This window comes from Eschrichtius robustus, chromosome 9 (genome assembly GCF_028021215.1).
Source record: "Eschrichtius robustus isolate mEscRob2 chromosome 9, mEscRob2.pri, whole genome shotgun sequence".
Classification (NCBI taxonomy): Eukaryota; Metazoa; Chordata; class Mammalia; order Artiodactyla; family Eschrichtiidae; genus Eschrichtius; species Eschrichtius robustus.
In genome coordinates, this window is record NC_090832.1 from 117,421,585 (window position 1) to 117,445,068 (window position 23,484).

General features: G+C 41.4%; 1 protein-coding gene across 1 annotated transcript in view; it reads left to right on the forward strand.

The window, feature by feature from the left end:
* The window catches only part of KCNQ5 (potassium voltage-gated channel subfamily Q member 5), a 569,051-nt gene that overhangs the window by 447,286 nt on the left and 98,281 nt on the right, over window positions 1-23,484 (forward strand). Inside the window, exons 4-5 of the mRNA XM_068550907.1 lie at window positions 19,025-19,200; window positions 19,466-19,591. Coding sequence (XP_068407008.1) covers window positions 19,025-19,200; window positions 19,466-19,591 — 302 coding nt within the window. The remainder of the gene's footprint in view (window positions 1-19,024; window positions 19,201-19,465; window positions 19,592-23,484) is intronic.

Consider the following 23,484-nt stretch of genomic DNA (forward strand, 5'->3'; position numbering starts at 1 on the left):
GGTTCAGTAACTTAACCCGGGTAACCCAGCTAATAAAAGGCAGAGCCAGGGTTGGAACTCAGGCAGACGGATTCCATAGTCCATGCTCCAGAATAGATGGACTGGATTGTTTCTGATGAATCCATTTTTGTTAGAGATTTGAATTAGATCTAATTTTTATATTATTTAATAATAATATAATAAGCCTTCTTCTGCAAACCTTTATTGACATCTACAATTTTTTCACTAGGTTAAATTCCTAGAAGTAAAATTACTTAAATAATAGGTTTCAAATACTTTATACTTTTTTTGGCCTGTGATGCAAAAGGCCCCTCCTCCCAAATTTAAACCATTTTATTGTTACATAAAACCTTCATGAAAGAACTTTTTCTCCTCCTCCTTGCCAATATTCACTATTTGTTTTTTAAACTTTGTTAGTTTGATAGATTAAAATGGTACCTTGCTACTATCTTAAATTTCAAAACTAGAAATTATGAAGAACTTCTTTCCATATACTTATTGGCCATTTTTAACTTCTTAGGGTTAAATTTATATTTATGCCTTCTGTCCAGTGTTCCACCAGCATGTTTTCTTATTAGTTTATTTTTATATATTAATGATGTTAATCCTTTGTCCATCATCATACGTGTTGTGAATATTTCTTTGAAGTTTTTTTTTGCATTTCAATCTATGTGGGTTTTTTAACATTTTTTTTAACATCTTTATTGGAGTATAATTGCTTTGCGATGGTGTGTTAGTTTCTCCTGTATATTTCAGCTATAAATATACAGATATCCCCGTATTTCCTCCCTCTTGCGTCTCCCTCCCACCCTCCCTATTCCACCCCTCCATGTGGTCACAAAGCACCGAGCTGATCTCCCTGTGCTATGCGGCTGCTTCCCACTAGCTATCTATTTTACGTTTGGTAGTGTCTATATGTCCATGCCACTGTCTCACTTTGTCCCAGCTTACCCTTCCCCCACCCTGTGTCCTCAAGTCCATTCTCTACGTCTGCATCTTTATTCCTGTCCTGCCCCTAGGTTCTTCAGAACTTTTTTTTTTTAGATTCCATATATATGTGTAAGCATACGGTATTTGTTTTTCTCTTTCTGACTTACTTCACTCTGTATGACAGATTCTAGGTCCATCCACCTCACTACAAATAAGTCAATTTTGTTTCTTTTTATGGCTAAGTAATATTCCATTGTATATATGTGCCACATCTTCTTTATCCATCCATCTGTCGATTGACACTTAGGTTGCTTCCATGTTCTGGCTATTGTAAATAGAGCTGCAGTGAACATTGTGGTACATGACTCTTTTTGAATTATGGTTTTCTCAAGGTACATGGCCAGTAGTGGGACTGCTGGGTCGTATGGTAGTTCTATTTTTAGTTTTTTAAGGAACCTCCATACTGTTCTCCACAGTGGCTGTATCAATTTACATTTCCACCAACAGTGCAAGAGGGTTCCCTTTTCTCCACACCCTCTCCAGCATTTATTGTTTGTAGATTTTCCGATGATGCCCATTCTGACTGGTGTGAGGTGATACCTCATTGCAGTTTTGATTTGCATTTCTCTAATGATTAGTGATGTTTAGCATCCTTTCATGTGTTTGTTGGCAATCTGTATATTTCTTTGGAGAAATGTCTATTTAGGTCTTCTGCCCATTTTTGGATTGGGTTGTTTGCTTTTTTGTTATTGAGCTGCATGAGCTGCTTGTAAATTTTGGAGATTAATCCTTTGTCAGTTGCTTCATTTGCAAATATTTTCTCCCATTCTGAGGGTTGTCTTTTCATTTTATTTACGTTTTTCTTTGCTGTGCAAAAGCTTTTAAGTTTCATTAGGTCCCATTTGTTTATTTTTGGTTTTATTTCCATTTCTCTAGGAGGTGGGTCAAAAAGCATCTTGCTGTGATTTACGTCATGGAGTGTTCTGCCTATGTTTTCCTCTAAGAGTTTTATAGTGTCTGGCCTTACATTTAGGTCTTTAATCCACTTTGAGTTTATCGTTTTGTATGGTGTTAGGGAGTGTTCTAATTTCATTCTTTTACATGTAGCTGTCCACTTTCCCAGCACCACTTATTGAAGAGGCTGTCTTTTCTCCACTGTATATTCTTGACTGCTTTATCAAAAATAAGGTGACCATATGTGCATGGGTTTACCTCTGGGCTTTCTACCCTGTTCCATTGATCTATATTTCTGTTTTGTGCCACTACCATACTGTCATAATTACTGTAGGTTTGTAGTATAGTCTGGAGTCCAGGAGCCTGATTCCTCCAGATACGTTTTTCTTTCTGAAGATTGCTTTGGCTATTCGGGGTCTTTTGTGTTTCCATACAAATTGTGAAATTTTTTGGTCTAGTTCTGTGAAATATGCCACTGGTAGTTTGATAGGGATTGCATTGAATCTGTAGATTGCTTTGGGTAGTATAGTCATTTTCACAATGTTAATTCTTCCAATCCAAGAACATGGTTTACCTCTCCATCTGTTTGTATCATCTTTAATTTCTTTCATCAGTGTCTTATAGTTTTCTGCATACAGGTCTTTTGTCTCCATAGGTAGACTTATTCCTAGGTATTTTATTCTTTTTGTTGCAGTGGTTAATGGGAGTGTTTCCTTAATTTCTCTTTCAGATTTTTCATCATTAGTGTATAGGAATGCAAGAGATTTCTGTGCATTCATTTTGTATCCTGCTACTTTACCGAATTCATTGATTAGCTCTAGTAGTTTTCTGGTACCATCTTTAGGATTCTCTATGTATAGTATCATGTCATCTGCAAACAGTGACAGCTTTATTCTTCTTTTCCTGTTTGGATTCCTTTTATCTCTTTTTCTTCTCTGATTGCTGTGGCTAAAACTTCCAAAACTGTGTTGAATAATAGTGATGAGAGTGGACAACCTTGTCTTGTTCCTGATCTTAGTGAAAATGGTTTCGGTTTTTCACCATTGAGAACGATGTTGGCTGTGCGTTTGTCATATATGGCCTTTATTATGTTGAGGTAAGTTCCCTCTATGCCTACTTTCTGGAGGATTTTTATCATAAATGGGTGTTGAATTTTGTCAAAAGCTTTTTCTGCATCTATTGAGATGATCATACAGGTTTTCTCCTTCAATTTGTAAATATGGTTTATCACATTGATTGACTTGTGTATACTGAAGAATCCTTGTATTCCTGGGAGAAACCCCACTTGATCGTGGTGTATGATCCTTTTAATGTGCTCTTGGATTCTGTTTGCTAGTATTTTGTTGAGGATTTTTGCATCTATGTTCATCAGTGATATTGGCCTGTAGTTTTCTTTCTTTGTGACATCTTCATCTGGTTTTGGTGTCAAGGTGATGGTGGCCTCGTAGAATGAGTTTGGGAGTGTTCCTCCCTCTGCTATCTTTTGGAAGAGTTTGAGAAGGATAGGTGTTAGCTCTTCTCTAAATGTTTGATGGAATTCGCCTGTGAAGCCATCTGGTCCTTGGCTTTTGTTTGTTGGAAGATTTTTAATCACAGTTTCATTATAAGTGCTTGTGATTGGTCTGTTTCTATTTTCTGTTTCTTTCTGGTTCAGTCTCGGAAGGTTGTGCTTTTCTAAGAATTTGTCCATTTCTTCCAGGTTGTCCATTGTATTGGCATATAGTTGCTTGTAGTAATCTCTCATGATCCTTTGTATTTCTGCAGTGTCAGTTGTTACTTCTCCTTTTTCATTTCTAATTCTATTGATTTGAGTCTTCTCCCTTTTTGTCTTGATGAGTCTGGCTAATGGTTTATCAATTTTCTTTATCTTCTCAAAGAACCAGCTTTTACTTTTATTGATCTTTGCTATTGTTCCCTTCATTTCTTTTTCATTTATTTCTGATCTGATCTTTATGATTTCTTTGCTTCTGCTAACTTTGGGGTTTTTTTGTTCTTCTTTCTCTAATTGCTTTAGGTGTAAGGTTAGGTTGTTTATTTGAGATGTTTCTTGTTTCTTGAGGTAGGATTGTATTGCTATAAATTTCCCTCTTAGAACTGCTTTTGCTGCATCCCATAGATTTTGGGTCATCGTGTTTTCATTATCATTTGTTTCTAGGTATTTTTTGATTTCCTCTTTGATTTCTTCAGTGATCTCTTGGTTATTTAGTAGTGTACTGTTTAACCTTCATGTGCTTGTATTTTTTACAGATTTTTTTCCTCTAATTGATATCTAGTCTCATAGTGTTGTGGTCGGAAAAGATACTCGATAAGATCTCAACTTTCTTAAATTTACCAAGGCTTGATTTGTGACCCAAGATATGATCTATCCTGGAGAATGTTCCATGAGCACTTGAGAAGAAAGTGTATTCTGTTGTTTTTGGATGGAATGTCCTATAAATATCAATTAAGTCCATCTTGTTTAATGTATCATTTAAAGCTTGTGTTTCCTTATTTATTTTCATTTTGGATGATCTCTCCATTGGTGAAAGTAGGGTGTTAAAGTCCCCTACTATGACTGTGTTACTGTCGATTTCCCCTTTTATGGCTGTTAGTATGTGCCTTATGTATTGAGGTGCTCCTGTGTTGGGTGTGTAAATATTTACAATTGTTATATCTTCTTCTTGGATTGATCCCTTGATCATTATGTAGTGTCCTTCTTTTGCTCTTGTAATAGTCTTTATTTTAAAGTCCATTTTGTCTGATACGAGAATTGCTACTCCAGCTTTCTTTTGATTTCCATTTGCATGGAATATCTTTTTCCATCCCCTCACTTTCAGTCTGTATGTGTCTCTAGGTCTGAAGTGGGTCTCTTGTAGACAGCATATATATATGGGTCTTGTTTTTGTATCCATTCACCCAGTCTGTGTCTTTTTGTTGGAGCATTTAATCCATTTACATTTAAGGTAGTTATCGATATGTATGTTCCTATTACCATTTTCTTAGTTGTTTTGGGTTTGTTATTGTAGGTCTTTTCCTTCTCTTGTGTTTCCTGCCTAGAGAAATTCCTTTAGCATTTGCTGTAAAGCTGGTTTGGTGGTGCTGAATTCTCTTAGCTTTTGCTTGTCTGTAAAGGTTTTAATTTCTCTGCCGAATCTGAATGAGATCCTTGCTGGTTGGAGTAATCTTGGTTGTAGGTTTTTCCCTTTCATCACTTTAAATATGTCCTGCCACTCCCTTCTGGCTTGCAGAGTTTCTGCTGAAAGATCAGCTGTTAACCTTATGGGGATTCCCTTGTATGTCATTTGTTTCTTTTCCCTTGCTGCTTTTAATATTTTTTCTTTGTATTTAATTTTTGATAGTTTGATTAATATGTGTCTTGGCGTGTTTCTCCTTGGATTTATCCTGTATGGGACTCTCTGCACTTCCTGGACTTGATTGACTATTTCCTTTCCCATATTAGGGAAGTTTCCAACTGTAATCTCTTCACATGTTTTCTCAGTCCCTTTCTTTTTCTCTTCTGCTTCTGGGACCCCTATAATTCGAATATGGTGCGTTTAATGTTGTCCCAGATGTCTCTGAGAGTATCCTCAATTCTTTTCATTCTTTTTTCTTTATTCTGCTCTGTGGCAGTTATTTCCACTCTTTTATCTTCCAGGTCACTTATCTGTTCTTCTGCCTCAGTTATTCTGCTATTGATTCCTCCTAGAGAATTTTTAATTTCATTTATTGTGTTGTTCATCATTGTTTGTTTGCTCTTTAGTTCTTCTAGGTCCTTGTTAAATGTTTATTTTCTCCATTCTATTTTCAAGATTTTGGATCACCTTTACTATCATTACTCTGAATTCTTTTTCAGGTAGACTGCCTGTTTTCTCTTGTTTGGTCTGGTGAGTTTTTACCTTGCTTCTTCATCTGCTGTGTGTTTCTCTGTCTTCTCATTTTGCTTAACTTACTGTGTTTGGGGTCTCCTTTTCACAGGCTGCAGGTTCGTAGGCCCGTTGTTTTTGGTGTCTGCCCCCAGTGGCTAAGGTTGGTTCAGTGGGTTGTGTAGGCTTCCTGGTGGAGGGGACTAGTGCCTGCTTTCTGGTGGATGAGGCTGCATCTTGTCCTTCTGGTGGGCAGGACTGCATCTGGTGGTGTGTTTTGGGGTGTCTGTGGACTTATTATGATTTTAGGCAGCCTCTCTGCTAATGGGTGGGGTTGTGTTCCTGTCTTGCTAGTTGTTTGGCATAGGGTGTCCAACACTGGAGTTTGCTGATCATTGAGTGGAGCTGGGTCTTAGTGTTGAGATGGAGATCTCTGAGAGAGCTTTCTCCATTTGCTATTAAGTGGAGCCAGGAGGTTTCTGGTGGACCAGTGTCCTGAACTCGGCTCTCCCACCTTAGAGGCACAGGCCTGACACCCGGCCAGAGCACCAATACCCTGTCAGCCACACGGCTCTGAAGAAAGGGGAGAAAAAAAGAAAGGAAGAAAGAAAGAAAGAAGGGAGGGAGGAAGGAAGGAAGGAAGGAAGGGAGGAAAATAAAGTTATTAAAATAAAAAATTATTAAAAATAAAAAATTTTTAAAGTAATAAAGAAAAAAAAAAGGACAGACAGAACTCTGGGACAAATGGTAAAAGCAAAGCTAAACAGACAAAATCATACAAAGAAGGATACACATACACCCTGACAAAAAGAGAGAAAGGAAAAATATACATATCTATATATTTTTAAAAAAGGAAGAGAGCAACCAAATCAATAAATCGACCAATGATATTAAACTCTAGATACTAAACTAAGATAAACATAAAACCAGAAACAAATTATATGCAGAAAGCAAACCCCAAGTCTACAGTTGCTCCCAAAGTTCATAGCCTCAATTTTGGGATGGTTCGTTGTCTATTCAGGTATTCCACAGATGCAGGCACATCAAGTTGACTGTGGAGATTTAATCCGCTGCTTCTGAGGCTGCTGGGAGAGATTTTCCTTTCTCTTCTTTGTTCGCACAGCTCCCGGGGTTCAGCTTTGGATTTGGACCCGCCTCTGCGTGTAGGTCGCCTGAGGGCGTCTGTTCTTCGCTCACACAGGACGGGGTTAAAGGAGCAGCTGCCTCGGGGGCTCTGGCTCACTCAGGCCGCGGGGAGGAAGGGGTACGGAGGAGGCGGGGCGAGCCTGCGGCGGCAGAGGCCGGCGTGACGTTGCACCAGCCTGAGGCGTGCCGTGCGTTCTCCCGGGGAAGTTGTCCCCGGATCACGTGACCCTGGCAGTGGCGGGCTGCACAGGCTCCCAGGAGGGGCGGTGTGGAGAGTGACCTGTGCTCGCACACAGGCTTCTTGGTGGCGGCAGCAGCAGCCTTAGCGTCTCATGCCCATTTCTGGGGTCCACGCTGATAGCCACGGCTCGCGCCCATCTCGAGCTCGTTTAGGTGGTGCTCTGAATCCCCTCTCCTCGTGCACCCCAAAACAATTGTCTCTTGTCTCTTAGCATCTCCAGACTTTTTCCCGGACTCCCTCCCGGCTAGCTGTGGTGCACTAACCCCTTCAGGCTGTGTTCACACCGCCAACCCCAGTCCTCTCCCTGGGATCCGACCGAAGCCCGAGCCTCAGCTCCCAGCCCCGCCCGCCCCGGCGGGGGAGCAGACAAGCCTCTCCGGCTGGTGAGTGCTGGTCGCCACCGATCCTCCATGTGGGAATCTCTCCGCTTTGCCCTCCGCACCCCTGTGGCTGCGCTCTCCTCCGCGGCTCCGAAGCTCCCCCCCTCCGCCACCCGGAGTCTCCGCCCGCGAAGGGCCTTCCTAGTGTGTGGAGACCTTTCCTCCTTCACAGCTCCCTCCCAGAGGTGCAGGTCCCGTCCCTATTCTTTTGTCTCTGTTTTTTCTTTTTTCTTTTGCCCCACCCAGGTACGTGGGGGAGTTTCTTGCCTTTTGGGAGGTCTGAGGTCTTCTGCCAGCATTCAGTAGGTGTTCTGTAGGAGTTGTTCCACATGTAGATGTATTTCTGATGTATTTGTGGGGAGGGCGGTGATCTCCACATCTTACCCCTCCGCCATCTTGAAGGTCTTTTTTAACATATTTTTAACTTGTATATATTTTGTATATTCGTGCCTCTCAACCGCCATATGATGGCTCTTTAACTGTATTGTTTCTAAGACCCTTGAAATTATAAAATGTTATTCTATTTCTGTGCTCACTGTAAGCAAATAACCCATGAGATCAGTATTGAACATCTTACTATGGCAGGTACTGAGCAGGCACTGAGGTTACAAGGAAGACTAAGTGCTTTGCCTGCCTTCAGTGTCTTACAGTTCCTGGGAGAGACCGGCAGGCAAGCAGATGGTACTGACAGTGGTCGTAGGAGTGACGGGAGTGCACCCAGAGCCCCGGGCACCAGTGCGCGAGGGCAGCGTCCGTGACACGTTGGCGCCTGGGCTGAGCCCTGGCAGCAGCTGAGAGGTGGCCACACGGGGAAGGGGAAGGGCCTTCCAGACAGAGCAGCATTCTGGAGAGCACTCTGAAGCTGGGAAGCAGAATTCGATCTTTGTTCTAAGTAGTGGAAAAAAAAAACAAAAACACTTTTTTTGATCAGAGAAGTAATGTCATCACTTTAACATTTTAGTCTGGCAAAAGAATACACAAGAGTTTAGAGAAAGCAAAGACAGGAGTGAGAAGAGGTGTTCGGAGTCTGTGGCGTGGCCGGGAGAGAGGGAGCCTCGCCCTGAGCCGGGAGACACAGGACCAGGGGGAGGAGGGAGAGAGGGGAGATACCGTGCAGCCGAAGCAGCAAAAGTACACAGCTCCCTGGATGTGAGATGAGGGAAGCCCTAGAGAAGATGCTCACCTAAAATCGAGTGTGCAATCTGTATCAGGATGCTGGGGTTTTAACTGGTGCATTTATTCTGAAATTTACCTGGAGAAATAAATAGGTTTAGAATAATTCGTCATTTCTTTTACTAAGGAGTAACATTGAAGGGATATTACCCTAATATCTAGTGTCATACTGATGAGGCATAGGCAATAGAACAGAAAGAATCTAGAAATAGACCTCTCCATGAGTATATGGAAACATTTGGAAAAGAATAGACTTTTTATTTAGGTGGTATTGGAAAAACTGACTAGCGTATAGGATAAAAAGTAAGATTAGTTCTCTACTTCACCAGAGAGACAAACATAAATTTCATAAAAGCTAAAGATGTCTCAGAGTAATGCTAATTATTATAACATACAAATTCTCAAATTCCAGTAAATTCTCAAAATAGAAGTTCATTTCTTCCTTGCGTGATAGTCCAGTGAAGGTACTTCTCACTGGGGCTGGGGTGTGTGGTAGAAGCCCTGCCTCATGCAGTCACTCAGGACCCGCCTGACAAGGCCCCGCCGTCTTCAGCATCTGGCCCCTAAGGACATCCTGAAGGCCCACATGAGCTGGCAGACAGGAAAAGACAGCCCCTAAGGCCATCTGCTTCCCCTCAGCCCGGAAGAGGCACACACCATCTCCACTCATCTCCCATTGGCTAGGACGGGTCACATCCCCCCACCCAGAGGCGAGCAGACCTGGGAAATGACGTCCCCGGTAGGCAGCCCCTTCCCAGGGGTAGTTCTGCGCCTCAGAAGAGAAGCATATGCATCTGTGGAGGACAGCTAGCTACCGTTGCCACAAAGAACATGCCAAACAGAGTACATATGTTAACTGAATGAGCAGCTAAATACACCAGATAGAATCTAGGAAAGTAGTTTTATAATCTTGGGCAAAGGCCTTCTTGATGACGTGCCTTCTATGACTTCCTCATGACATGAATCTATTAAAAAAAAAAAAAGTGATGTTTTGTCTATCATATTGGCAAAGATTACAAGTTTATAACAGTCCACGTAATACTTGAAAATGCTTAGAACAGTATTACACAGTAAACAGTAAATTTTAGCTAGTATTATTACTATCGTTATTTTATTAGCATTGCTTTTTATTAGCAAGGAGAGAGAAATACTTTCATACATTGTTAGTGATCACTGGTACCATCATTTAGAGGGCACTTTGATATCAAAACTCAAAACGTGCCAGCCTTCAACCCAGCAATCCAATCTCTAGGAATGTATCCTTAAAGAGAATACCTACAAAAACTTGTGTACAAGGCTATTCATTTCAGCATCATTTTAATAGCAAAACTTAAAGTAACTTACAGCTCCTTAGTAAAGAATTAGACAATTAAATAAATTTACTTCGTATACATATATCTAAGGTTTTGATATTTTATAGCAGCTATTACTTTTATAATTTTAAAACAGATATTTCATTAAAATTATCCAAATTTTAGCTTATAGTGAGGTCACTGAAAAGAGCTCAAGGAATTAGAACAAAAATGGTGGTGGGAGAGGGTAGAATCACCAGGAATGTAGTAATTGTTGCACTTCTGTTTTGCCCAGAGGCAACAAGATGAAATGACCTTAAAGTGCAAGAGGGAAATTTATGTTAGCTATTAGGGGAATCTTTCTGAGACTCTAACATAATTTACAAAAATTCTTAAAACCTAAAGTCTCCAGACAGTTTCTAGATGTCAAGATGTACCCCCTTTGTGGTTCACCTCTAGAAAACTTCTCTCCCCTAACAATTACTAGTATAAAAGTGTTCAACTGTGCTTTGTTTAATCTACGTGATTTAGTTCTTCCCTTTGTGATTTTAAATTAGGCCAAGCACACTAAAATATACTTTCTGATAGATGCATTGTGTCACGTAATTGTAGCAGCAAAGCACAGCCCACCGAGTTCAGATGTACAATTGACCCTGCTTTAACCCAATCTTAGGTCTGCGATAGGGTAACCTTGGATGTGAATCCACCTTATAATGAGGGCTTTTCAGTATTTCAGTGACTAATCCCTTTTACTCAGCATCCGGGGTGATCAGTTTGTATTGATTTTGCTGACTAATCCTGGAGCAAAGTTCCAGAGGGGTCTAATAATAAACTCATACACTCCCTACGTGTCTTAAATATCACTACAGTATTTACTTCATTCATATCTTTGCAGTCTCCTCAAGTCTCAAGAATTCATCCATAAATCATTCTAAGTGACTCAGTGGATATGTGAGCCTACTTCCTAATACCTTATAAGCCTATATTCCACATCTCTAATGGGCTGCCTGTAATCAGTAACTATTTCTTCACTGCTTCCTGACTTGGTCTCCTCTGTTTCCGTTGGGAGGGGCATTTAAGAGCTCCAGATTACACTTTTTTTTTTTTTTCATGCAACTTGGAGCTCCTCCATGTTTATTAGCAGTTCTATTTCTTTCTCTAACCCCACTGTCTCTGAATGTATCCATAAAGGTACCATCTGTTTTAGTGCCATTTTATTTCTGCTTTATTCTCCCTGCGCTTCTTTCTTTCCTGAATGCTTTATCGTAACAATTTATTCTTGCTTTAGTTTCCACCTGCTTCTGCAGCCTACCCCTTTCACCCTCCCCGCCACCACTATCCCCCAACCCACATCACTCTAGATTTTCCTTATCCAAGGAATGGGGCACCATGACTCTTAAGGGCACAGCTTTGGAGTCAGGCAAGGGCCAGCTCAGCCGCTTGTAGGAGTTGTGCTTGGCTAGTTGACCCCCACAAGCCTCAGTTCTTCATTTGTAAGGAGGAGATAGGAATGATACTATCTCCTTCATAGGGCTGTTGGGAGGACTAAATGAAATGATAGACCTCAGGGTTTCCCAGTCTTGGCACTACTTACACTGGAGACTGGTAATTCTTTTTTCAGAGGGCTGTTCCCGGCATTGTAGGATGTTTTGAAGCAACCCTGGCCTCTACCACTAGATGCCAGCAGCAACCCCCTTCCCAGTTATGACAACCAGCTATGACTCCAGACGTTGCAAATGCCCCTGGGAGGCAAAATTATCCCCACTGACAACCACTGGTGCACATAAAGCATTTGGCACAATGCCTGGTACACAGTAGGGACTTGATAAACATTTGCAATAGATTGATGATCAGATGGATGAATGAATATTCATTTCTAATGCAAGTGTCTAATACAATGCTTGACCCTCAATTAACTTCTTCATACACGAACAGATGAACAAATGAATCTGAAGCCAATGAGCCTTGAGGGCTACCTGTAATTCCTACATTGTACTAAAAGGTGCTGTCTTCACTTAAGACAAATGCTCCTATGTTGCAAAAAACATTTTGGACAAATAACTAATTGTGCAGCTTAAGCTGTTCTACCCAATTTTTCCCCAGCTTTATTGAAATGTACTTGACAAAAACATGGTGTAAGTTTGTGTACAATCTATCGATTTGATACACTTATGTACTGCAAAATGATTGTGAGATAACCACTCCATCACATCGCATAATTACCATTTCTTTTTTGTGGTGAAAATATTTAAGATTCACTCTCTTAGCAACTTTCAAATATATAATACACCATGCTGTACATTACAAGGATATATAATCACCATGCTGTACATTAGGTTCCCCAGAACTTATTCGTCTTATAACTGGAAGTTTACAATCTTTCACCAACATCTCCCCATTTCTCCCCACCCCCTACACCCTGGTAAACATGATTCTAGTCTCCGTTTCTATGAGTTTTACTTTTTTAGATTCCACATATGAGTGATATACAGTATCTGTCTTTCTCTATCTGGCTTATTTCACTTAGCTTAATGCCCTCGAGGTCCATCCATGTTTTTGCAGACATTAGGATTTCCTTCTTTCTCATGGATGAACAATATTTTGATAGATAGGTAGGTAGATAGATAGATCTTCTTTGTCCATTCATCCATTCATTGATGGACACTTAGGTTGTTCCCATATTTGGCTATTGAGAATAATGCTGCAGTGAACACGGATGTGCAGATATCTTTCAAGATCCTGTTTTAATTATCTTTGGATATACACCCAGAAATAGGATTGCTGGGTCCTGTGATAGTTCTATTTTTAGTTTTTTAAGGAACCTCCATACTGTTCTCCATAGTGGCTGCACCAATTTACATTCCCACCAACAGTGCAAGAGGGTTCCCTTTTCTCCACATCCTCACCAACACTTATCTCCTGCCTTTTTGATATAGCATTTTAACAGGTATGAGGTTTTGATTTGCATTCCCTGATGATAGTGATATTGAGCACCTTTTCAATACACGTTGGCCATTTGTATGTCGTCTTTGGGAAAATGTCTATCCAGATCCACTGCCCGATTTTTAATTTGATTGGGGTTTTGGTTTTTTTTTTCTTTTTTACTATTGAATTGTATTAGTTATTTGTATATTTTGGATATTAACTCCTTATCAGCTATGTGATTTGAAAATATTTTCTGTCTTTCATTGCCTTTTCATTTTGTTGATGTTTTCCTTTGCTGTACAGAAGCTTTTCAGTTTGCTATAGTTTCACTTGTTAATTTTTGCTTTTCTTGCCTTTGCTTTTGGTGTCAAATCCAAAAAATCATTGCCAAGGCAAATGTCAAGAAGCTTACCCCCATGTTCTTCTAGGAGTTTTATAGTTTCAGGTGTTACATTTGTCTTTAATCCATTTTGAGTTAATTACTGTGAGTGGTGTAAGATGGTGGTCCAGTTTCATTCTTTTGCATGTGACTGTCCAGTTTTCCCAACACCATTTATTGAAGAGACTGTCCTTTCTCCATTGTATATTCTTGGCTTCTTTGTCATTAATTAATTCGCCATATATGTGTGGGTTTATTTCTGGGCTTTCTATTCTGTTCCATTGACCTATGTGTCTGTTTTTATGCCAATATCATACTGTTTTGATTACTGTAACTTTGTAATATAATTTGAAATGAGAATGTGGGATGTTTCTAGTTTTGTTCTTCCTTCTCAAGATTGTTTTGGCTATTCAGGGTCTTTGTGATTCCATACGAATTCAGGACTGTTTGTTCTATTTCTGTGAAAAACAGCACTGGAATTTGATAGAGATTGCACTGAATCTGTAGATTGCTTTGGGTAGTATGGACATTTTAACAATACAGGTTCTTCCAATCCATCAGCATAGAATATCTTTCCATTTATTAGTGTCTTCTTCACTTTCTTTCATCAATGTTTTATATTTTTCACTGAACAGATCTTTCACCTCCTTGATCAAACTCCTTCCTAAATATTTTATTCTTTTTGATGCTATTGTAAATGGGATTTTTTTCCTTAATACCTCTTTCTGATAGATTGTTGTTAGTATGTAGAAACACAACTGATTTTTGAATATTTATTTTGTGTCCTGCAACTTTGCTTAATTCATTTATTATTTCCAACAGTTTTTTGGTGGAGTCTTTAGGGTTTTCTATATATAATGTCACCTGCAAATAGTGAGTTTTACTTCTTCCTTTCTGATTTGGATGACTTTTATTTCTCTTTCTTGCCTAATTGCTCTGGCTAGGACTTCCAATACTAAGGCGAATAAAACTGGCAAGAGTGGGCATCTTTAATTTGTTCCTGATCTTAAAGGGAAAGTTTTCAGTTTTTTAACCACTGAGTATGATGTTACCTATGGGCTTGTTTTGTGGCCTTTATTATGTTGAGGTGCATTCCCTCTATATCCACTTTGTTGAGAGTTGTTATCATGAAAGTGTGTGTATTTTGTCAAATGCTTTTTCTACATCTATTGAGATGATCGTATAATTTTTATCCTTCCTTTTGTTAATGTGGTGTATCACATTGATTGATTTGGAGATGTTGAACCATCCTTGCATCCCTGGAATAAATCCTACTTGATCATGGTGTATGATCCTTTTAATGTGCTGTTGAATTCAGTTTGCTGGGGTTTCATTAAGGACTTTTACATCTACGTTCATCAGGCATATGTACTTTTTTTTTCGTGTGGTGTCCTTATCTGGTTTTGATATCAGGGTAATGCTGACCTCATAAAATGAGTTTGGAAGTGTTTCCTCCTCTTCTGTTCTTTTTATGGAAGAGTTTGAGAAGGATTGGTATTTATTCTTTAAATGCTGGTGTAATTCACCAGTGAAGCCTTCTGGTCCTGGACTTTTTTGTTTGTTAGGAGGTTTTTGATTACTTGATTCTGTCTCTTTATTAGTAATTGGTCTGTTCAGCTTTTCTATTTCTTCCTGATTTAGCCTTGGTAGGTTGTATGTTTCTGGTAATTTAACTACTTCTTCTAGGTTGTCTGTTTCATTAAGATCTATTTCTGGTAGTTTATCGTGTTCTTTTGTTTGGAACATATTGTTTCTTCATTTTCCTTGACTCTTTGTGTGGGTTTCTGTGTGTTAGATAAACAGCCACCTACCCCAGTCTGGACAGGCTGATCTTGTGTAGGAGATGAACATCATCAATCAGCCTAGCCTCGGCTTCTGGTTGTCTCTAAATCCTGTGTGATTGTTTAATCACTTTCCCTGTTCTCAGTGGCTCCCAGTGGTTGAACATGTGGCCACACTGATCAGTGTCCCAGGGGGAGGGTCACAGTCAGCTCCTAGATACAGGCCAGTTGGAAGCTGGACCCTCAGGCAGCAGTGGGGAAAGTGTGTCATTAGGCCCCATCCAAGGAGAAACTGGGAGGTGGGCATTTCACCTGTCCCCTCTGTACTGGGCCCAGTTGTACAGCCATGGAGTGGGGGAGGGGGCTGTGGGGTCCAGAACCCATTACAAACTTCTTTCTTTGCTACAGGCCTGTGGGACTCCTGAATGAAAGCCCCACTGGCTGTCAGAGCCAGGTGATCCAGGGGTTCTTCTGTCAAGCAGCAGCCTCAAAAGCTGGGGCACCAGATGTGTATAAAAGCTTCCTGAGGGAGATACTGGCAAACTGGAGCAGGCCAGAGGGAGAGGCCAGGGGAGGCGTCCACCGGCTTCTGTGGTCTCGGGAGAGAGCTGCAGTCACTCCCTAGTTGGATGCTAAAAATTAGAGGTCTGAGTGGCAGGCGGCAGCTTTTAAAATACGCAAATAGAACCCTCTCGGGAAGGGGCGGGGAGACGCAAATAGAACCCTCTCGGGAAGGGGCGGGGAGACGGGCGTTTCTGCCCGGACTCAGGCGGTGGGTGAGCCGAGGCCCAGTGCTCGCGCCCGCTAATACCTGCTTCTGTGTTTGCCGTAGTATGTGGGGCTCACGGATGCAAGCCCACGGCTTTCAGAGCTAGGTGTTCGTGGGGGGGGGGGGTCATCCCTCTGGTGGGAGTCTTAAAAATTGGGGCGCTAAAAATGGGGTTCAAACCCTTAGCCCCACAGGGAAAAGCTGGGAGTTGGAGGTCCCTGCTGTGTGCTAGGACGGGGGTTGACGGCGAGTGCGTCTCAGCCTCTGCTGCCGTTTTGATGTGAGCGTTTTCTCATTCTCCCAGTGCGTAGAGGCCCCTTGGCTAGTTTCTGGATTTCCTGCAGAGGGAATCACTGCGTGTGTAGCTGTTCATTTGGTGTGTCTGTGGGAGGGCGGCGGTTCAGGGGTCTCCTGTGATGCCATCTTTAAAGACCACGGCTGCCCACTGTCAATAAAAGGTAAATCTTAGGGAGACTTGCTTTTTATAAACATCAGTGGCTGACGGCTGTGAATTATTATATTGCTGTAGAATTCTGTGCTGGTGTGATTAACTTACAGGTATTTTAGATTGATGTTCCAGTTATTAAGCCACTGATGTGGTAAGAGAACAAAGCTCAAGCTACTTTTAAATGTTTATTAACCTAAGTTTATTCTATAAACATTGAGTGCCTACCATGTTTCAGGCACTGTTCTAGATAGTTCGGATACAAGTATCCAACCTTGTGGAACCTCCATTCTGCTAAGTAATGGTCTACAAAAATAATAAATACATAAATAAAAATAAAAGTCAAGAGTACTCATAACTTCTAAAATATTAACCTGGGAAATATCTAGGTGGTACTGACAGCAAAATTCCAGTGGCTGACTGTAATCCAACAAGAAACACTTTTGTGAGTGCATTCATCGTGTGCCATTTGGTTGCTCATTTATGACTTCATTTCATTGAACTCTGACTTTCTGATCTGAATTAAAATGAGGGCATTAAATCTAATCTGTGGTTACCTTTACATATTTTGTGACTTAAAACCTTTAGATTATGATTCACTGTGTGCATAATTTTTGAAATTGCCTCAAACCTACAGGGTTCCTTTTACTTTTTCTAGGTTTTGTCTAATGAACTGACTTTATAGCATACTTTTTGTGCTGTAGTGTAACAGGTCTATAGCTGATTTTTTAAAACTAATACAATATATGTTTTTTGTGTCTCGCTTTTTTCATCTGTAGAATACCTAACCAACCCGGGTGTTATAAGGATTAAAATAATATAACATTTGTAAAAAACCTAGAACGAAAGAAAGTGCCTGGCACGAAGTAAATTTTAAGTCTGTGCTTTCTGCACCCCTACTGGTCATTTACTTATTTCAGTTATTTCTAATATTTTAACATGGTCAATAGGGTACTGTACCTTTTTCTTTCCTTTGTACACTTGTGAGGAAGCAGGACTACAATGAGGAAAAGAAGCAAAATGCATATCCATCAGGGCCATATAAGGAATGTCTCTTTGTCTGTAGACCACTTGTCTTGGAAGTAAGTCCCTCCAGATGATGAAAGCCAAGAGATGTTTTCACATTTAACTCTTTTTAAAAGTTTTTTCCTGATTTCAAAAGACATTGTCATTGTTATAAAACTCCAACATTACCAAAATTAATAACTTAGAAAGTGCTAAGTCCCTTTACCCACATACTCACCACAACTCTCTACCCCAGAGAGAATTAATAGTAATATTCTGTGTATATTCTCGCATGTCTTTCCTAGGTGTATAATATATGTTTTATTTATTAAGGGTACATTGTACATACTGCTTTGCAACTGACTTGAGTCTCTTAATGTCTTTGATGTCCGTATCAACGTACGTGGTTCCTTCTCATCTCCGACAGCTATGGAGCGAGAGAAAAGGATGCATCTGTGGCTGGCTGTGCACCCAGCCACAAGCTCCCACAGCGTGCGGATCCGATTGGAGGAATCCCTTTGGCTGACCCACGTCCTGCCAACCCCCGACCTTCTCCAAGTCCTGACCCAAAAGGGCACCAGGAGAGTGACTCTGAGGGTGCTCTTAGTGCACACGAGGGGCCAGGCCCTCCTGAAGGCAGGAACGACTGGGCTGGACAAAGAATACACACTCACACGGCAGTTAACCCTGAGGCTCCCAGGAACATCAGTAACTGCAGCCCCCTGAGGTGGAGCTCTTCTTTGGAGTGTGGCCACCTGGTCGCACACAGCCCGCTCGGAGCAGGAAGGACCTCTTACTGAGGATGATGAGGTCAAGCTAACCTGCTGTAGAATCTCCACTGGAAGCTATTCATCCCACTTCACCTCTCCCACTTCAAAGCCTACCTTCCCTCACTCAGATATTTACCCTTGGAGCGATTAAGTCATTCATCTTTTCTATGCTCTCCTTAGCTGCTCTTTTTCTCTTTTTAGCTGACAAAAGAGCAGCTGTGATTTAAGCCAAACGTCAATATGTCAAACATTAAATATCCATTCCCATGCAGCGCGTGGTGTGTATGATCACCTACTCTATTGTAACAAATGCAACGTTAATTAACTTGTGTACAGAACTTACCCAGAACTGACTGGCGCGGTACAGAGCATGCACGCAGAGCAGAGCGCTTAGAGCAGGCCACTCAGCTGGGGCCTTTGTCTAAGAGGCTGTAAATGGCCAGGCTCCACAACACAAGTGAACTTTCTGCAGAAAGGAGCTACCAGCTTCTTCGGCAAGAAAACGGGAGACATGATTATGCGAAGTAGCCCTTTCGCATCTGACAGGCTGTGTGCCCTCTGTGGCATCAGCCAGCAGCCCGCGGTGCTGGGGCAGAGGCAGAGGCAGAGGCAGAGGCAGAGGCAGAAGCCCCTTCCTACAAGCAGGACCACTCGTGCCGCCAGGACTGCCGTGGGGGCGCTGCGCCAGCCCGAAGCCCTCCGGAGCGCCGGACCTTCCGAAGGCGGTGTCCAGGCCTTTGAAGGTGCAAACCTGCGTGGCTAAAGCAGAGAACGGCCGAGGGTCAGACCCGGGGCAGCAGGCGCAGGAGGCCACGCCCTCCGCCCTCCACTCCTCGGCGATCCCAGAGCCCGCGGGGCGCGCGCCGGCCTGGGGCTCCCGAGCAGTTGCCTGGGCCCCAAACAGGTCATAGGGACCCTTTCTGAAATCCTGTTTTGGAAACGAAAACCTCCTGGTCGTGCTACTTACGGCTGCTTCACCCTGTTTCTTTCAGATACCATCGTCCTCATCGCCTCCATAGCAGTAGTTTCTGCCAAAACTCAGGGTAACATCTTCGCCACGTCGGCGCTGCGCAGCCTGCGCTTCCTGCAGATCCTGCGCATGGTGCGCATGGACAGGCGCGGCGGCACCTGGAAGCTGCTGGGCTCCGTGGTCTACGCGCACAGCAAGGTGGGGGCCCTCGCCCAGGTGCGGGCGGGCTGTTCTTAACTTCCTCCCTGGCTGCCGTCATATTGACTAAACCCATCCAAAGCAAGCTTGATCTTTTCAGTAATTGGTTAAAGCAATGGGGGACACAAGGTGTAGTGGATCATGTGAAAGTCATCATAAATATCCAAGCAGTAGTCAAACACGTGGAATCATGCTTAGATTTTTTTTTTTTTCCTTTTTCAAAGATCTTTCACCTCTAAAAATCTCTCATTCCTTTTATATCTAGGAATTAATCACCGCTTGGTACATAGGATTTTTGGTTCTGATTTTTTCGTCTTTCCTTGTCTATCTGGTGGAAAAGGATGCCAATAAGGAATTTTCTACATACGCGGATGCACTCTGGTGGGGCACAGTGAGTATAAGAATCTGGTTTTATTTATTGGATGTTGTGAGATGTTTCCTTTGGATGTAGTGTAGTGATTCCCATGAGTGGTCTCAATAAAACTATGAACTTCCAAAAGGGAGTTAAGTGAAAATATATAGCACTTATAATTATCTAAAGAGTTTCCCCTGTTAAGTCCAAGAAAGTTACGGTCTCTTACAAATCATCAGTAGTATTTCTTGCATGCTAGACTGTTGCCAAAATAAAGACAAGTAATTTTTTAACCGTGATTAAAATGTTCATGGGCTTGTTCGTTTTAACTTTGTGGAGCACAGCTTTAACGTACAAATGGTTGCATTGTTTTGCCACTCATCAAAAAGTTTATCTGAGGTTTAAAAAAAAAAAAGAAAAAAATACTAGCTGAATGAAAGAAAAGTAAAATTATGGTACAAAAAGGGAAAAAGAGAAGAGTGGTAACCATCTGTGAGATCAGAGACTATAGACCCTGAATTTCAAAACTTTCCACTCATAAACCTCTTTTTCCTTTATATTGTTGTTAAAGGATAGTTTTCCAAACAAATAAAAGTAAAATCATGACTCTCATACAGGTAGAAAATAAACATGTCCTAAAGATTTTATTTAAACTTTTAAGTATTCAAATGGATGGGCAAACAGAGGCACACCTGGCTTCTTCCACGGTGAAAGAGGAAAGTCAGAGGAACCCGCACCAGACAGAATGTACTTACACGTCTACAGACAAGAATTATTTTGCATTGCTGCTACAACTTATGTAGTCCTAAAATAGCTCAAAGGCCTGAAAGGTGCAGAGCCCGCCCTGTAAAAGCAGGAACTGAGAACCTGGAAAAGTGTACTCTAAACAACACACAGTTTTCCATCAAAGCAAAAATTGTCTTTACAGTGTAAAGAATCTATAAAACAGTCGATGAAACATGTACCCTATTAAGAGTGTCATAGGATAAAGGAGTGCTTTATGCAATGTGTAAACTACATTTTTTTAAATTCTATTCCTTAAAACATTCCAAAAGGGTGAAAATACAAGAGCAGTTATAGTTGTTTGAAGACTTTCCCTGTCTCTTTGGTCCAACAAATTTGTTCTCTTACAAACCATCGGCAATATTTCTCGAGTGCTAGATTGTTGCCAAAATAAAAATCTGTCATCTTCTTAAACTGTGATTAAAACATTGGTAAGTTTGTTTGCCGGTTTGCTTTGTGGAGCACGGATTTAAGTTCCCAATTGTTGCGTTGTTCCGCTATTTGTCAGAAGCTCATCAGTGAGAACTAGAGCTCTTGTCAAGGACATGGGTAACTCGTCAGGGCCTGTAGTAAGCAGAACTTGGTATGTGCGGGTGTTGCATAGCAGCAATAATATGAATAAGAATCAAAAATATATTCATCTGAAGATTAAGATTTTTTTTCCTTAAATTATCAGAGTTAAATGTCTCCAAGACTGTGCCACTGACAACAAATCATTCTGTTGGTTTAACAGTTTGGTTTCCAACTCCTTCCCCTACCCCACAAGCAATAATGGCCACTTTGAAAGGAGGAAAGTGGAAAACCCAGAAGAGAGCAGTCATCTGACATTCTTAAAATACTTCTTATGTGTAGAGAACAAATGAAAATCTATGACTCATGGTGGGATAAACTGTGTAAACTGAGCAAACAGGAGGCTTTTCTAGCCAGCAAGGGGAAGACAACTGATTAACCCAGGCTTCAAAGCAGCGATTTGAATTGAAGTTTAGATTTTGCGCCTCTGTGATAATTCTAACGTGCGTGAGTGACGGGACACTCGGGAGCCCCTTCTCCTCTGAGGTGTATCTGTTGGTGGGTCCACCTGGCAGCTCTCTGGCCTTCTGGCCTTCCGTCTTCCTTTCTCCTTCCTACTAATCAGAAATGCTGCATTGTGTGTTGAACAGTGTGTGGGAAGCTCCGAATGTGCCTCTCACTTAGTCACCAGCTTGTTTCTTTTGCCAGAACAACCCATGTAGCAGGTGTCCAAAGGTCATCTCTGTTCGTTCCAGGGAAAAGCAACATCTATTTATTGATTTCATTCCAGTAGTGCTATTTGACTGAAGTTTAACCTGTACTTAACAGGATCTTTGAATGGCCTAATTATGTCTCTTTAAAAAAAAAAAAATCTAGTCTTGAATACAAGAGTAAAAATTTTTTCTAAGATGTTGAGCTTCTAGGAATAAAAAAGGCCTTTTTGGTCCACAGTGGGTTTGTTGATATTAACTGACTCATTCATGAAATCATCTGAAGCCACAAAAAGCAAACAGGAGAACTTATTAGTTCTATTCCTTATAAGAACATACTAGGTCTCCAGTGTGAAGTAAAACAAATTTAAAATACTGACTATACTTTTTATTATATGTTAATGAAGACCTTAATGAAGTCTATGTCTGGATACTTTTTAGTTAAAATTGTCCATGTTCGAAGTGAGAGAGTGGCATGGACATATATACACTACCAAATGTAAAATAGATAGCTAGTGGGAAGCAGGTGCATTGCACAGGGAGATCAGCTCGGTGCTTTGTGACCACATAGAGGGGTGGGATAGGGAGGGTGGGAGGGAGACGCAAGAGGAAGGAGATATGGGGATGCGTGTATACATATAGCTGATTTACTTTGTTATACAACAGAAACTAACACACCAGTGCAAAGCAATTGTACTCCAATAAAGATGTTAAAAAAAATAAAAATAAAGATAAAATTGTCCATGTTGCACGTAATGGACACCTTGCTAACTAAGGAAGTATCCAGAATACATAGGGAAATGAAAGCATCCTGAACTGGAGTGTTTCTTAGTGCTAGGCTTTGGTGAAAAAAAAAAAAAAAAAGGAAATCCTCATTTATTAAAAAAAAAAATGCCCAAAGTATCGACATTAAGTATAAAATGCCATTTGTAGGCTATGGATCCAGTGTCCCAGTGAATTCTAAATATTAAATACGAAACCCCTTCCATTAAGAAGGTACTGAGGGCTGTACCCAAACCAACTGCAGGAGGAACACATAGTGCCATCAGCACTGCTCAGAGCCAATAACAATTCAGAGAACTTGGATACCTGAAAACAATTCCATACTAGCGAACAACAGTACTCAGCCCACTGAGTAAGTGGGGTAATCGATACAAAGGGCTGGTCCTAAGCACATGGCAGGTACCCAACCACAGATGCAGCTGCCGTGGATGTGAGGTGGGAGAACCGCTACGGCCAAGGAACACAGAGCAGTACCTTCCTGGCACGCCCACGGCTTAAGCGCAGAAGGGGCGTGGGAACTGGGCTTTCGATGAAAAGATGTTCTGGCTTCTGAAGGAGCAACTGAAGAGGCGTTGATGACAGTGGATGTTCCAGGGGGGAGGGGAGGCTGAGGCCCCAGCTGTGGCTCCGGGACAAGAGGACCTTCTGGTTGCTGGGCGGAGTTCCATTTAATGTTATTTCCGATTATTATTACCCTCCTTTGCAGTTGCTTTAGGTTTATTCTGAAGTAATTTAAAAACAGGTTTTCCCGCAGTTACTTTTGATTATGATCTCCTTCTTTCCTGTTATTATTTTCTTCCTTTTGATTGGCTGAAACAACTTAAGATCCCATCCTCCTGAAGTACTTTTTCCTGGTAATGACCTATTCTTGAAGGCCAGCTTGTCTTCTTTCTATTTACCACTATTCCTGTGATGAAGACAGTGTTACGGGTTTTTTAAAAGACGCAAACAACAGCAGATGGTATAAATCTACTCTTGAGCAAGCATCTGAAAACTACAGCCTCCACCTGAGACCTGTGCTTGAGATGATTCCTTCAGGCATGTAGAGGATTTGGTGTCAGCCAGAGTTAGTCCCAGAATTCATGCTAAAGACCTGACAGTCTTTCTCCAAGCATCAGTATAGGAGGCTCTGCATTCAGCAGGTTG